This window comes from Rhinoraja longicauda, chromosome 3 (genome assembly GCF_053455715.1).
Source record: "Rhinoraja longicauda isolate Sanriku21f chromosome 3, sRhiLon1.1, whole genome shotgun sequence".
NCBI classification, from domain to species: domain Eukaryota; kingdom Metazoa; phylum Chordata; class Chondrichthyes; order Rajiformes; family Arhynchobatidae; genus Rhinoraja; species Rhinoraja longicauda.
This window is the reverse complement of record NC_135955.1, coordinates 64,891,461-64,908,178: the sequence shown is the minus strand read 5'-3', so window position 1 is coordinate 64,908,178 and position 16,718 is coordinate 64,891,461. Positions and strand designations below refer to the sequence as shown.

Genomic DNA, 16,718 nt, shown 5'->3' with positions numbered 1-16,718 from the left:
GGAACAGGTCACCTACCCACCCTGAGGATCGGTACGTTGTGTGGGAGGAATTTAGTAAGGGAGTAAAATAGTTTGAGATAGTTATTTTGAATTATTAACAAGAAACTCCCCACTGAGCTCCCTCACTCATCCATCTATGTCTTATAATTGTGTCATACCACTTTACTACTGTATGCAGGTTGGAAAATCTGTTTTTGTGAAAGAAATGTGGTGGTTTGCGGATTCATGGTAATTTATAACCCGAATACCCTTTGAAATTTATAAAAGATATATAATAATAAAGTTGTGATTGAGGAGCAGTAATGCAGTTACAGCACGATCGACATCACACATATATATCTGTCAGTTCTAAAAAGCTGATGCAAGGTTGGTTGATGTGGAGTGGATTAAATCTATATGTGTCTCTTTAACTGTGGATGTTGCTTTAGGATAGAACAAGTAAATTTAACTCAAAAGGGAAGAAGGATATGATTTTTTTAAATTATGCATTCTTTAGGATATGGACGAAGTACAGGAAAATCACATTGAAGGTGGAAAACATTTTTCAAATCCAAGAGCCTGTTTCAGCATTCAATTAGGATCCATAACCCTTGATACATTGGCCGAACCAACAACCAATCAATTTCAGGCTTGCAAATATTAATTGACCTAGCAACCACAGCACTTTGGAGGGGAGATTTCCAGATTTGTACGAGGCCTGGAATGGAATCATTTATCAGACAAATGTTTAACTAAAATGACAGAGAAGGGACAAATCAGCAGGCCAAATAGCTTTTATTCTGGCTGTAGTAGTCGATGATTCTACAGTTCACCAACGTAGCCTGTATTAGTAGAAGATTGAACCCAGGTATATTTGGCACTAATTCTTCCAGTATTCTACTTCTTACTAATTACAAGACGCATTGATAATGTTATTTGTTAGAACAAAATGAGAGTGCTTTGTGCCATTGCTATTCTGGCACTGTTATGAAGCATGCAACTCTGCTTTAGTGCAGCAAGTAATGCTTTGCTGTAAAATATTCCTATGATATCAATGGTAAATAATTCTTAAAGATGCAAAGAATCTGAGCAATTAAAGAAAAAATATATCGTCACAAATTTATTTTGTTTTTAAATTATGGGAAAACAATTATACAAGCAAAGAAAAAGTATCTGCCCAATTTAAGTTTTAAAATTGCAAATAATTTTAACAATTCTAAACCATTTTTTTCTCTATATCTCAGTTTGATTTTGAAATTGAAACAAAAGTGAAGCATTTTAAATCCAGAGTGCCGCATACCAGGTTCAATCCCTCATTAAGTGCAGTTGTAGCTCTCAACTTCCTTGTCTCTGGTATTTAGAGGGCAAGGTAAAGCATATACCTGACTGGTGGGTGTGTCAAACATAGACTCCTGCACAATAGTGCCACATGGCCTCTTGAATGAAGGTAATGTTTATCCAAAGATCCTGGGAGAGTAGACGGAGAAAATCAAGGATAGAATTGAGTTAGGTATTACTAAATACACTTGGAATTTGAAAGTTAGATTAATGTTAAAAAAAGTGCTTTGACTTTGGTTCACCCAACTAAAAATTCAAATTGTATATTGCTGAGACATCTTGGTCCAATTCTCCTCAGATGGCAGCAGATGGACAGTTGCTAGACAGAATTTTATGTTTTTACTAGACCAAGTGAACCCGTTGGGCCCAAACCTCTTCTGCATTGGTGCAGCACCCTCTCCTCCCCCCCTCCCACTCCCCCCTCCCCCTCCCCTCCCCCTCCCCTCCCCCTTCCCCCTCCCTCCCTCCTCCCCCTCCCTCCCCTTCCCCTCTCCCTCCCCCTCCCCCCCTTCTCCTCTCCCCCCACTCCATCCCCCTCAACCCCCCTGATCCTCCCTCCCTCCCTAGGAGATAGATTTAAACTTTAAAATGTGAATAACTTTAAAAATATAACACCGATTTCAATGAAACTTCTTCTGTTAGCACCAAAGGGACGACAGTGAGTAAGGTGGGCCTAAAATTGTCACGCTATCATGTACCGTTTTGGCTGTAGTTCAGGAACAAACAAACAAACGAGAGTTTTAGTATATAGATTCTGAACATTCTCTGAGTGATTATCCTGCTGATGTGAATCCCTATTTTATCTTTAAATTTAGGAGAAACGAAGTAACTTTCTCAAGAAGAGACAATGAATAGCTCCATGATGATGATTGATGACATGCAAGATGCATTACCAGAGGTAAACATACTTCATTTAGTACTAAGCTATAACAAATATGCTCTTTTTTTTTGCAAAATTGTTTTTTCTTAACTATTGGCCCTGGTTGTACTTGTCTTTCCACCAGCTACCTCTTGCTCATTGTTCTGTCCATCTCCAAACTTTGCACCAATGTTGGTAGATCCACTGCCTCCCAGCTCCAGCCCTTTGCAGATGTAACAGTGTGGTGTGGATGGGTGGGCAGGCACCACTGGTGGTGAAATCTGTTATGGACCACATCCAGGATGATCTGGCCCAACAACACAAGGAAGATAAGGTTTAGCAGAGCAGCTTATTGGGAACATCCGTGTTGGGAGAGAGGCTGTGTTGAGATTGTTTTTTTTTCTTCAAAAGTCGAGGAGAGAATTGGTGAGCAGCCGTTTTGACAGGAGAGAAAGCATTTTTGAAAATTTGGTGGGAGAATTGAGACAAAGTGCTGTTTGTGATTGGAATGAGGCTTTTTTTCAAGGGAAGGAGGGACATTTACAAACCAGGAAATTGATTGTCTCAATGGGGAAGGGAGGCAGAATCATTGTGATAGGACAGTCATTAGTTTGGGGGACAAACAGGAGATTGTGTGGCAGCAAATGAGACTCCAGGGTTGTGTGTTGTCCACCTGGTGCCAGAGTCCAGGATGTATCTTAGTGGTTGCAGAACATTCTTAGAGGGGAAGGTGAGCAGCCGGAAATCGTTGGCACAAACGACATGGGTAGGAAAAGGGATGCAAAGTGAATATAGGGAGTTAGGCAGAAGATGAAAAAGCAGGACCTCAGGGTGGTAATCTCTGGATTACTCCCGATGCCATGTGCTAGTGAGGGTAAGAATAGGAAGATAGAAAAGATGAATGTATAGCTCAGGAGTTGGTACAGGGGTCATGGTTTCAGGTTTTTAAACCCTTGGGATATCTTCTGGGACACCTGTACAAGAGGGATGGATTGCATCTGAACTTGGTGGGGACCAATATCTTTGCAGGGATATTCGCCAGTGCTACTCTGGAGGGTTTAAACTAGAGAGGCAGGTGGGTGAGAACCAGTGTAGTGGGCCAGAAATTGGAAGGAGTGACAGGAAGGTAGAACAGGCTGGCAGGGAGAGGTGAAGGGATATGGGCTTCAGCTGATGGGCTGAAATGTGTTTACTTTAATGTAAGTTTGTATCTCCCTGAAATTGGCAACATAAGTAGATCAAGTTGTAAACAAGGCATATGGTATGCATGCTTTCTTAGGTTGGGGCATTCAGACCAAGAGTCAGGAAGTCATGATGCAGCTTTATAGGACTTTAGTTTAGCCACATTTGGAGTATTGTGTGTAGTTCTGGTTGCCCCATGACAGAATGGATGTGGAGGCTTTGGAAATGGTGCTGAGGAGGTTTACCAGAATGATGCCTGGATTAGGGGGTATTAACCATAGAGACCAGTTGAACAGACATTAATTATTTTTTGTCTGGGATGCCAGAGGTTGCAGAGTGTATATTAAATTATGAGAGGCATATGGGCAGTCAGAACATTTTCCCCAGGATGGAAAAATGAAATACGAGAGGATATCATTTAAGGTGAAAGCATGAAAGGAGATGTGCGGGGCAAGTTTTTTACACAGAGGTGTTGAGTGCCTGAACGCACTGCTGGGGGTGGTGATTGAGGCAGATACAATAGTGGCATTTAAGAGACTTTTGGATAGGCATATGGATATGCAGGGAATATAGAGATAAGGGCTATAGACAGGCAAATAGGAGTTAGTCTTTGCATTATGTTCATCACACACATTGTGAGCCGAAGGGCCTATTCTAGTTCTATGGAGGAATTGAATTTGGAAGGCTAATTTTTTTCCAATCAGATTATTGCAATTATATCCTTCTCATATTCTGCACTTTTGACAATTTAACTGAATATTAGGCAATGAGTATATGGGTCCTCCATTTGATAAGTTTGTGCTTCTATTTAAGACCAATTTCTATATCTTTATTAAGAGTTTAGTTTAGAGAAACAGGCCCTTTGGCCCACCAAGTCCGTGCCGACCAGCAATTCCCGTACATTAGCATAGTCCTACACACTGGGGAAAATTTATAATCTTTACCAAAGCCAATTATTCTACAAACCTGAATGTCTTTGGAGTGTGGGGGGAAAACCGGGGAACCCAGGGAAAACCCACGTGGTCACGGGGAGAATGTACAAACTCCATGGAGACAGCACCCATACTCTGAATCGAACTCTGGTCTCTGGCACTGCCGTGAGAGTTCTACACTAAAGTTCAACACACCAATATCTGAGAACTGTTTTCCAGGTTAGGAGAGGATCACAGTGCCCATTTTCTCCCTTCCCTTTCCAGGTCAACCGATGTATCTGCTCCATTTCTGACACTGCTCCTCTATGATACAAAATAATATACTGTAGAGGTCCACACGTTGAGTAAACACTCCGTTTAATGATTAACAGATACAGCTCGATCGCGCATGCATGCATCGGGCAAACTTTTAACTACTATTGTGCAGCAGCTCAAGTGCACTCCAACATTCCTCTCTCCACCGTAATTCCTTTGTTCTCTGCTCACATCCCACGGCCCGCCCCCTGCTCGCGGGATAGGTCAGCCCAGATCACGCTCTGTTTACACGAGAGTTCAAGCCCGACAAATGACGGTTCAATACCTAAAACGGCTCAGCCCGTCACAATGCTTCAATTATGTTGGTTGATTAGAAAAATCTTTCCAAGTGAAGAATATTAGATTTGTGAAACAGCATCTCATTCCCAATAGTTAATGGTTTAACAATAAACTCATTTAATATATCTTTATGTATGGCAATGCACATCATAAGAAGAGATTTTTTTCAAGGCTGACATAGATTCATCATCTTGAGAATGCAATACATCCGTGTTAACTAAAATAGGTTTGAAAGTTTGGATCAATGTCCCTTTTTCTTAAAAGGTTACTTTTGGATAGGCATATGATATAATATAATCTTTTCTTAAAAGATTACATTAACAGATAAACATCATTGGCAACATACCCACAATTTCCTGCAACCAGTAAGACCTGGTTACCACTATGCTGAAGTCAATCAGTGTGACAAAGTCCCATTCTCGATGGACCACGATAGCAACATCTGCTCCAAAAACTACTTTAATTTCAAAAATGGTATTCTGCTCGAATAAAATGTAAAGATATTCTTGGTAAACAATAAACAAAAATCTTATCTATGTGCCTCTAAAGGATTATATATACAACACCTTTTGGCTAACTATTTTCATAATATTAGACAATAGACAATAGGTGCAGGAGGAGGCCATTCGGCCCTTCGAGCCAGCACCACCATTCAATGTGATCATGGCTGATCATTCTCAATCAGTACCCCATTCCTGCCTTCTCCCCATACCCCCTGACTCCGCTAACCTTAAGAGCTCTATCTAGCTCTCTCTTGAATGCATTTAGAGAATTGGCCTCCACTGCCTTCTGAGGCAGAGAATTCCACAGATTTACAACTCTCTGACTGAAAACGTTTTTCCTCATCTCAGTTCTAAATGGCCTACCCCTTATTCTTAAACTTGGCCCCTAGTTCTGGACTCCCCCAACATTGGGAACATGTTTCCTGCCTCTAACGTGTCCAACCCCTTAATAATCTTATACGTTTCGATAATATCTCCTCTCATCCTTCTAAATTCCAGTGTATACAAGTCTAGTCGATCCAGTCTTTCAACATACGACAGTCCCGCCATTCCGGGAATTAACCTAGTAAATCTACACTGCACGGCCTCAATAGCAAGAATATCCTTCCTCAAATTTGGAGACCAAAACTGCACACAGTACTCCAGGTGCGGTCTCACTAGGGCCCTGTACAACTGCAGAAGTACCTCTTAGCTCCTATACTCAACTCCTCTTGTTATGAAGGCCAATATTCCATTGGCTTTCTTCACTGCCTGCTGCACCTGCATGCTTCCTTTCAGTGACTGATGCACTTGGACACCCAGATCTCGTTGTATGTCCCCTTTTCCTAACTTGACACCATTCAGATAATACTCTGCCTTCCTATTCTAACCACCAAAGTGGATAACCTCACACTTATCCACATTAAACTGCCATGCATCCGCCCACTCACACAACCTGTCCAAGTCACCCTGCAACCTCATAGCATCTTCCTCACAGTTCACACTACCACCCAGCTTTGTATCAACTGCAAATTTGCTAATGGTTCTTTTAATCCCTTCATCCAAGTCATTAATGTATATTGTAAATAGCTGCGGTCCCAGCACCGAGCCTTGCGGTACCCCTCTAGTTACTGCCTGCCATTCTGAAAGGGACCCATTTATCCCCACTCTTTGCTGTCTGTCTGTCAACCAATTTTCTATCCATGTCAGTACCCTACCTCCAATACCATGTGCTCTAATTTTCCCCACTAATCTCCTATGTGGAACCTTGTCGAAGGCTTTCTGAAAGGCAAGGTACACCACATCCACCGGCTCTCCCCTGTCAATTTTCCTAGTTACATCCTCAAAGAATTCCAGAAGATTAGTCAAGCATGATTTCCCCTTCGTAAATCCATGTTGACTTGGAACAATCCTGTTACTACTATCCAAATGCGCCGCAATTTCGTCTTTTATAATTGACTCCAGCATCTTCCCCACCACTGATGTAAGTCTAACTGGTCTATAATTTCCCGTTTTCTCTCCCTCCTTTCTTAAAAAGTGGGACAACATTAGCTACCCTCCAATCCACAGGAACTGATCCTGAATCTATAGAACATTGGAAAATGATCACCAATGCGTCCACAATTTCTAGCGCCACCTCCTTAAGTACTCTGGGATGCAGACCATCAGGCCCTGGGGATTTATCAGCCTTCAGTCCCATCAGTCTACCCAACACCATTTCCTGCCTAATGTGGATTTCCTGCAGTTCCTCTGTCACCCTAGGATCTCTTGCCACTAGAAAATCTGGGAGATTGCTTGTATCTTCCTTAGTGAAGATAGAATCAAAGTATCGGTACAACTCGTGTGCCATTTCCTTGTTCCCCATAATAAATTCCCTTGCTTCTATCTTCAAGGGACCCACATTTGCCTTGACTTTTTTTTTTCTCTTTACATACCTAAAAAAGCTTTTACTCTCCTCCTTTATATTATTGGCTAGTTTACCCTCGTACCTCATCTTTTCACCCCGTATTGCCTTCTCAGTCATCTTCTGTTGCTCTTTAAAAGAGCCCCTATCCTCTGGCTTCCCACTCTTCTTTGCTTTGTTGTACTTCTTCTCTTTTATTTTTATGCTGTCCTTGACTTCCCTTGTCAGCTATGGGTGCCTCTTACTCCCCTTAGAAACTTTCCTCCTCTTTGGGATAAATTGATCCTGCAACTTATGCATTATTCCCAGGAATACCTGCCATTGCTGTTCCACCGTCTTCCCTGCTAGGGCCTCCTTCCAGTCAATTCTGGCCAACTCATGCCTCTGTAATCCCCTTTGCTATACAGTAATACTGACATTTCCGATTTTCCCTTCTCCCTCTCAATTTGTAGAGTAAAACTTATCATATTGTTAACTTTTCAGATTTTTTTTAACACTATTAGAGCATTTCAAGTCTACAAAGTTCTGATTTTGTGGAGTAAATATGCATATTATCGATACTGCAGAAAATCTTTCATATCATATATTATCTGTGTTGTGTAGGAAAATAACTGCAGATGCTGGTACAAATCGAAGGTATCACAAAATGCTGGAGTCTCGACCCGAAACGTCACCCATTCCTTCTCTCCTGAGATGCTGCCTGACCTGCTGAGTTACTCCAGCATTTTGTGATACCTATTATCTATGTGTTACTGTGTTTACGGACATATTAAGTTGCAGTAAGAGTATTATTGACCAATTATCTATGCACATGACAATTAAGCACTCTTGACTCTTGAAATCCCATGAACTGTGTAAGGCAAGTATATTGGAAGTTGGGAACTGTAGTAGTCAACATTATTGCTTATATTATACTATTGCTACCAAAGAAGATTGTAATGCAAATGTAAGTAATTCTTTAATTGTAATAAGTAATTTGGTAATTGTAATTGCATCAAATATTAAGACTATGTTATTTCTAAGTGCCGCATATATTATTTCTTTTGACTGCCCTCAACAAATGCATCAAAGTAAATATTTATTGTATTAAATGTGGTTAATAAATAAAAGACAAAACTCTCAAGATATATTAATTGATTCCAAGCTATTCAATTCAGTTATCAAAAAGTAATTATTTCACCCCTATTCTGATTCATTGTTCGCTTTGTTTATCGCTTCACCGACTGTTGTCGTATATTCATGTCGAGATGGTTAAAAGGCACTACCTGCCATTGTATAATCCCTGTCTATGAACAGTTTCTACTATTTTAACGAAACAGAAAGAATCAAAAAAATTTGATTTGAAGAATTCTAAATAAATCCTGAAACAATAGCAGAAGCACCATATTTGATCGATTTTTGAAATAAATTGATACTCTAATATTTTTGTAAGTGCTTTTCATAAATTGCATTTAATAAGATGTTCAAAGGTCAATATTTTTGATATACCAAACATTGTTGTTTGAAGATTCTCCCAAGCTCTTCAGTTTTTAATGAAAAATATCACCTCTGCAGTTGACTAGTATATTGGACCAAAATGTTGCATCCCATGTGGTCCATTACATTGTCGTCTGACTGTGATAGATTTTTAAGGGTGCGAGATGCAAGTATAAACCATTGGTGAGTGCTACTGAGGTTGCTTTTGAATCATTTTAAGCCCCAAATAGTGAATTTCATTTTTATAGGTTTACCCAAATATAATTGTCTACCTAGAAGCACTTGATAAGATTAGTTAGGCAGGTGCCAGGTACAAAGCCTGAGCAGACTGGCATGATTATGCCAAATATATCAAACTATTCTGAAAGAAAGCTGAATGACCATTCTTTTGTTTAGTGATTGGTGTTGAATATTACTACAGGCCTAAGCGTTCTAATCTATCACTTTGATCTTTGTCTCAGATGATTCAATTAAACAGCATATGTCTTTCATACTGGAATAGCTTGGGAGATTTGTTTCCATGTGAAACTATTGACTGAAGTAGTTAAGAGCAGCTCAGCTAAATTATATCATCTGTCAGCTTTTCCAAAAATAAGCTCGTAACGTTCATCACACAGCAACTTTGTATGTATTTTTGAGTAAAATAGTGAACATCCTGAAGCCTTTCAATCTTGTTATTGATCAGTGCTTATTAGCTGGATTTATTGCGTGGTAAGGAAGCATTAAAATAATGGACAGAACTTCTGTTTCAAAGTAGGTAAAATAACAAACAATCCTCTAATTAGTGAGAAAAGACAGCAATTTTGTATGTTATAAATCCATAGCACCATATTTTTTGAATGTGCATTTTCTATTACATTACTATTGGCAATTCTGTCACTGCAGTTGAGAAATATAAATGAAAATGAACACTCACATTGTAATGGAGCTGAAATATGTGCAGGCTAGTAATATGATTGGGTCGACACAAAGTAGTTCACAAGGTTCAGTGAAGGAGTGAACTTAAATGTACGTGAGGTGTGATCCACACATCCCCGTCCAGAAAACAAAGCAGTATGTCCCTGACAAGTTGAACACTCATGTAAAAGAACACAATGAGCAGGTTATGCACCGTTTGACTAAGTCTTTGCTGTTAAACAGGGAATGCATTGAATTATTGAAAATATCACAGGTCTGGAATTTGGCCCTTCTAGTCAATGCTAGATTTCCCCTCGCATTGCATTTCCTGCATCAGTTTCACTCTTCCACTCATTCAGCAGCAACAAACAGGAGATGATGATGCTGAGACCAGACATGAGGCAAATAGCTCATACATTCCATTAAACTAAAGAGTTAATTAGGTGTAGACAAAGGAAAATGCAGATGCAGTTGCTTTGTGCTCCAGCCCTGAGTTACAAAGTGCTGAGTAGCTCAGCGGGTCAGCCTGCTTCTCTGGAGGACAGGGTCAGACTGATTGTAGTAGTGGGGAGAAAGCTGGAAGAGATCTGGAGGGCAGGTCAAAGCCAGGCAAGTGGATGTACAGTAGGTAAGGGGGGGTTGATTGGCAAATGGGTGGACAAAGGCCAGAGGTGAAAAAAAGATGAAAGGTTGTGAGATAAGGAGAGAATATATCAAACCATTACAGAATAAAGCCTCCAGAATATTGAATTTCGCAATGATAATGACAGAGTATTCCAGAAATTACTATCCAGAGAGAGTTATGATCAGTGATATATGGTAATGTGGTGAACTTTGAATGTTGTATCTAGTCTGGATTTCTCAAAAAAGCAAAGGTGATATTCAAGTGTAAGAGGGTGCTAAGCTGTGCCATGATGTTACGTTCTGAATTGTGTGCAAATAGAAGAGCTAAATGTTTCAGTCTGTAAAAGACAAATCAGAGAGTTGGTTGTAAGTTATAAAAGGTCAATTTGAAACACTGCTCTTTACTAAAATATAGGAAACACTTAAGGCAAAGATCCAGGTAAATTTTTCTCCATGCAACATATCAAGTGGAATACCATGCATTGGGTGGAAGCACAAGTAGAAACTTTAGTTATTTGTCAAATATACAATTATAATAAAGGAGACTGCGGAAAAATAGTCATCCTGTTGAGTTTTTAGTTGATATGATACTATTAAAATCCGTTAAGTATATTATCAATGAACATAGCAATAGATCCTGTGCTTCAGAATTTCCACCATAACCCCCATTGCATTTTCACCTTTTAATCACATTTTCTAATATCTGCTTGTAAATCCACATCTTTGATCAAGGTTCCACAGTCATTTCTTATTTGGATTAGTACTATCCATAAACATCTAGTCTATTATCCATGTACAAAATTCTATATTAATGTATATTGCTAGCTGGCTGTTGGTCGCTGAAGTGTAATTCCATCTAGGTTTGACTTCCATTCTATATTGATTATACTTAATTGGATTATATGGGGAAGAGGACCAGGCTGTTCGACCCTTGAACCTTCGTGCCTTTCAATGAGATCATTGCTGATCCATATCTTTATTCTATGGACCTGTCTTCGCTCCATATCTTCTCATACCATTATTTATCCAAAATTTCTTGATATCAATTTAAAATGATTAATTGACTACTGCCTTATCTGGGAGAGAATATATCTTCAGCTATCTACATAGAAGTCTTTCTGCAGTCTTTTGTTGAATAGGCTTGATGTGATTTGAAGTCTTTATCTTGACTTTCAATATTTTAAGGAATGCATGCCTAGTTTATGTGAACTCTCATGATAATGGGTGGCACGGTGGCGTAATGGTAGAGCTATTGCCTTACAGCACCAGAGACCTTGGTTCGATCCTGACTACGGGTGCTCATCTGTATGAAGTTCGTACGTTTTTCCCATGACCTGCGTGGGTTTTCTCAGAGATCTTCTGTTTCCTCCTACACTCCAAAGACATACAGGTTTGTAGGTTAATTGGCTTGATATAATTGTATAAATGTAAAATTGTCCCTCGTGTGTGTAGGGTAGTGCTAATGTGCGGGGATCGCTGATCCGTGCGGACTCGATGGGCCGAAGGGCCTATTTCCACGCTGTATCTCTGAACTAAACTAAACTAAACTTTAAACTAATATAATCAATTAGTGGCCAGCCTGATGTCTCGATACCTAGAGTCAGAAAATCATGCAGCACTTAAGGTGCATGTGTTTCTGCCAATCGATAGTTAGCTGGCTTGGTGCCCTCAAAACCCAACTTTGTTCACAGATACCACGTTTGTTCAAAAAGAGAGATGAACTTATTTGTTAAATTACAAGAAGCTAATTCATGAAATATCTTGGTAATCAATCCTTGGCCCTCAATTATTTACTTTTTATATTAATGACATGAAAAGAAGTGAAAGAATGAGTTGTGATGAGGATATTGTGAGTGTGCAGTGGGATGCAGACAAAATAAAGTGAGTGGGTGAAAACTTGACAAATGGAGTTTAATGTGGCAAAGTATGAGGAATCAAAAGGCTGATACTTACCTATGTGAAAAGAGACTACAGAGGTGTTGAGGTGGTGTTGTGCAGGAATCATAAAAAGGTTGCCAGGCAGGTGCAGCAAATAGTTAAGAGGGCAACGGGCCTTTATCACAATGGAATTCAATTTAAAAATCAGGAAGGTTTTGCTACACAGGGCGGCACAGAGGTGCAATGCTGGAGACCTGGAATCTAGGCATCTACAGGCACTACCTGCGCAAGACACTTACAGGTGCTGTCTGTATGGAGTTTGCATGGATCTCCCTGTGATCTTAAGGGTTTTCTCTGGGTACTCTGGTTTCCTCCCACATTCCAAAGACGTACAGGTTTGTAGGTTAATCGGCTTCAGTAAAAATTGTAAATGATCCCTAGCGTATAAGATAGTGCTTGTGTACAGGGTGATCGCGAGTTGGCACACACTCAGTGGGCCAAAGGGTCTGTTTCCATGCTGTATCTCTATAACTAAAACAAAATGCATACAGTTTTAGTCCTTTACCTAAGAAAGAATGTGATAGCATTGGAGGAATTCCAAAGGAGTTTCACCACGTTAATTGCTGGGATGAGAGAATTTTCCTATCAAAAAATGCTGAACAGATCGGGTATGCATTCCTTGGAATTGGGAAGTATCAGGGTGATCTTATTTAAACATGTAAGATCCCAAGTGGGCTTGATAGAGTAGATGTTGATATATTTCAAGTCAAGTCAAATTTATTTATAAAAGCACATTTAAAAACAACCCACGTTGACCAAAGTGCTGTACATCAGAGCAGGTACTAAAAACACAATAAGAAACAGACATGCAATGACATTTGCACTGATGGGAGAGGCTCAAACTGGGACACGGGCCTGGTTATTTACAATTTCTTCTCGCAGAGGTTGGACAATCTCTGGAATTCTCTATACCAAGGAGTTGTGGAGGCAAGAACTTTGGGATTATTTTAAATTGAGGGTTTTTTTTAAATGGGTACTTGAGGGCTATGGGGATCTCTCACCGAAGAGGAATTGAGGCCTGAGATAGATCAAACATGATCATATTGAATGGCAGGGCAGCTTTGATGCGCCAAGTGACTTACTCCTCTGCATTTTCTTACATTAGATACTTCATATCAGGATATATTAGATACTTCATATATACTTCATATCCTTCTGCAGTTGTACAGGGCCCTAGTGAGACCGCACCTGGAGTACTGTGTGCAGTTTTGGTCTCCAAATTTGAGGAAGGATATTCTTGCTATTGAGGGCGTGCAGCATAGGTTTACTAGGTTAATTCCTGGAATGGCGGGACTGTCGTATGTTGAAAGACTGAATCGACTAGGCTTGTATACACTGGAATTTAGAAGGATGAGATGGGATCTTATCGAAACAGATAAGATTATTAAGGGGTTGGACACGTTAGAGGCAGGAAACATGTTCCCAATGTTGGGGGAGTCCAGAACTAGGGGCCACAGTTTAAGAATAAGGGGTAGGCCATTTAGAACGGAGATGAGGAAAAACTTTTTCAGTCAGAGAGTTGTAAATCTGTGGAATTCTCTGCCTCAGAAGGCAGTGGAGGCCAATTCATATCATATCATATCATATCATATATATACAGCCGGAAACAGGCCTTTTCGGCCCTCCAAGTCCGTGCCGCCCAGCGATCCCCATACATTAACACTATCCTACACCCACTAGGGACAATTTTTTTAAAACATTTACCCAGCCAATTAACCTACATACCTGTACGTCTTTGGAGTGTGGGAGGAAACCGAAGATCTCGGAGAAAACCCACGCAGGTCACGGGGAGAACGTACAAACTCCTTACAGTGCAGCACCCGTAGTCAGGATCGAACCTGAGTCTCCGGCGCTGCATTCGCTGTAAAGCAGCAACTCTACCGCTGCGCTACCGTGCCGCCCTCTGAATGCATTCAAACACTCATGTTAACCACCTGAAAATGAGGAGAAATTGCAATTTGATGACAAGATGCAGGATGGCAGAGTGATTGCAATGCAGAGAAGCACCAAGGAGATATAGAAACATAGAAACATAGAAAATAGGTGCAGGAGGAGGCCATTTGGCCCTTTGAGCCAACACAGCCATTCATTGTGATCATGGCTGATCATCCACAATCAGTAACCTGTGCCTGCCTTCTCCCCATATCCCTTGATTCCACTAGCCCTAGAGCTCTATCTAATTCTCTTTTAAATTTATTCCAGTGAATTGGCCTCCACTGCCTTCTGTGGCAGAGAATTCCACAAATTCACAACTCTCTGGGTGAAAAAGTCTCTTCTCACCTCAGTTTTCAATGGCCTACCCTTTATTCGTAACTGTGGCCCCTGATTCTGGACTCCTCCAATTTTGGGAACATTTTTCCTGCAATAATGCAATAACGTGAATGAGCAAGGACATGGCTGATGGAATATTATGTTAAAAAATATGTACTTGTCCATAAACAAAGTCAGTTATAATTTGAGTGGTGAGGGATTGAAAAATTTTGGTATTCAGAGGGATCTGGGTGTCTCTACACACAAACCTCAAAAAATTAACGTGCCTTTACAGCAAGATATTAAAAAGGCAAAGGGTATATTGACCATCATTGCAAGAGTATTTAAATGCAAGATTAAAGAAGTAAAATTGCATCTTGAAATATTATGGTTCAATTCCATTGTCATGAATTAAGGAGGGACATGCTTAGCTTAACTCAGCTAAGAGATACAGCAAGGAAACAGGCCCTTCGGCCCACTGAGTCTGTGCCGACCAGCGATCCCAGCACATTAACACTATCCCACACACAGTAGGGACAATTTACACTTACACCAAGCCAATTAACCTACAAACTTGTACATCTTTGGAGTGTGGGAGGAAACCGAAGATCTTTGAGAAAACCTACAAGGTCACAGGGAGAATGGACAAACTCCATACAGCCAGCACCCGTAGTTGGGATCGAACTCGGGTCTCCAGTGCTGCAAGCACTGTAAGGCCGCAACTCTACCGCTGAGTCACCCTGCCATGCTTATGACAAGGAAGTCCTGCAAAGGTTCATTGTATTGATTTCTGGAGTGAATAGTGTGTCCAATGAGGAGAGATTAAGCAGACTATCACAATACTCAAGTTTAGAAGAATGAGAGATTTCATTGAAACATATTATATTATTACAGGGCTTAACAGAGTAGATGAAAGGATAACATTTCCTCTGAATCAGACATCAAAGTCTCACTCTACTACCCTCTGGGTGAATAAATTCCTTCTCAGCTCAGTCGTGAATGGATGGCCATTCAAAACTAAGTTGATGAATTTTATTCCCCAAAATGGTCATAAATCTTTGGAATTCTCCATTGAAGTAGAAATTGGAGGCTTAGTCAGTGGGGCAGAGATCGATATATATTTGGATATGAAAGGGATCCAAAGATAAGGAGAACAGAATAAGAAAGTGGGGCCGAAGTAAAAGATCAACCATGATATAATTGAATGATCGAGCAGCTGCAATGGGCCAAATGGCCTGCTCTGCTTCTATTTCTTAACTCTTCTTTTTGTTTCTCAATTGAGCAGTGGAACACCCTGTACCATATTTTTTCACTTTAAAAAAGATTTTTAGAGATACAGCGTGGAAACAGTCTTTTTGGCCCACCAAGTCCGTGCCAATCACCCGTACACTAATTCTATCTTAGACACTGGGGACAATTTATAGAAGCTAATTAACCTACAAATCTGCACATCTTTGAAATATGGAAGGAAACCAGAGCACCCAGAGAAAACCCACACAGTCACAGGATGGACATACAAATGCCATACAGACAGCATCCATAGTCAGGATTGAAACCGGGTCTCTGGTGCTGCTCTACTCTACTTTTGCGCCACCCTGAATGATCCTATTTGGTGAATTTGTTAAATTCATGGGGCACACCTGTTAAAGGGCTTATTCATCACGGAGAGGCTCAGAGGGCATTTACACCGACTTTGTTTCATGTAAACCTTGTTGCAGAACCACCAAGGGCAGGAATATTTCCCAAATCTACTCGAGACACAAATAAGATGAACTGCATTGCCCTCTCTAAGCAAAGCCCCTCTCACCCCATCACCCATACTTATGGACTACAGCCAGCAAGATTGGTAGCTCACACTTGATGGTCTCTATTGAACAAGTTATCTCAGAAGGCATGATCCCCTTTGTCACTTGGTGCTAATTATTCTGATGAGGCAAAGGACCTGTTTTTTGTATTAATCATCCAGCTTCAAATAATAAATGAATCTAAATATATGACTTCGTATTATTTATAAATAACCCAGTATGGGTTGTTCCTTTTATTCTACAAGAGTTTTTCCTTCAAATATTATTTTTAGCAAAGCTATGGCTACTTACAGTATAACAATGCGTCACTTTGACATATCTACAAGAAACTCATTTCTCGAGAGAATATATCACAATTAAGTGAGACAAATTTAGATAAACTTTGGATCTTTTTTTCTTTCACATCCACCGATTCAACTAGTGTCCCTTCCAAAGATTGCCTCTGAAGATAAATGAACA

At 40.3% G+C, this 16,718-nt stretch overlaps 1 protein-coding gene across 1 annotated transcript in view; it reads left to right on the top strand.

The window, feature by feature from the left end:
* The window catches only part of LOC144592053 (uncharacterized), a 171,285-nt gene that overhangs the window by 41,894 nt on the left and 112,673 nt on the right, over positions 1 to 16,718 (top strand). Inside the window, exon 3 of the mRNA XM_078396293.1 lies at positions 2,133 to 2,215. Within this exon, the coding sequence (XP_078252419.1) occupies positions 2,165 to 2,215 (51 nt within the window). The 5' untranslated portion in view covers positions 2,133 to 2,164. The remainder of the gene's footprint in view (positions 1 to 2,132; positions 2,216 to 16,718) is intronic.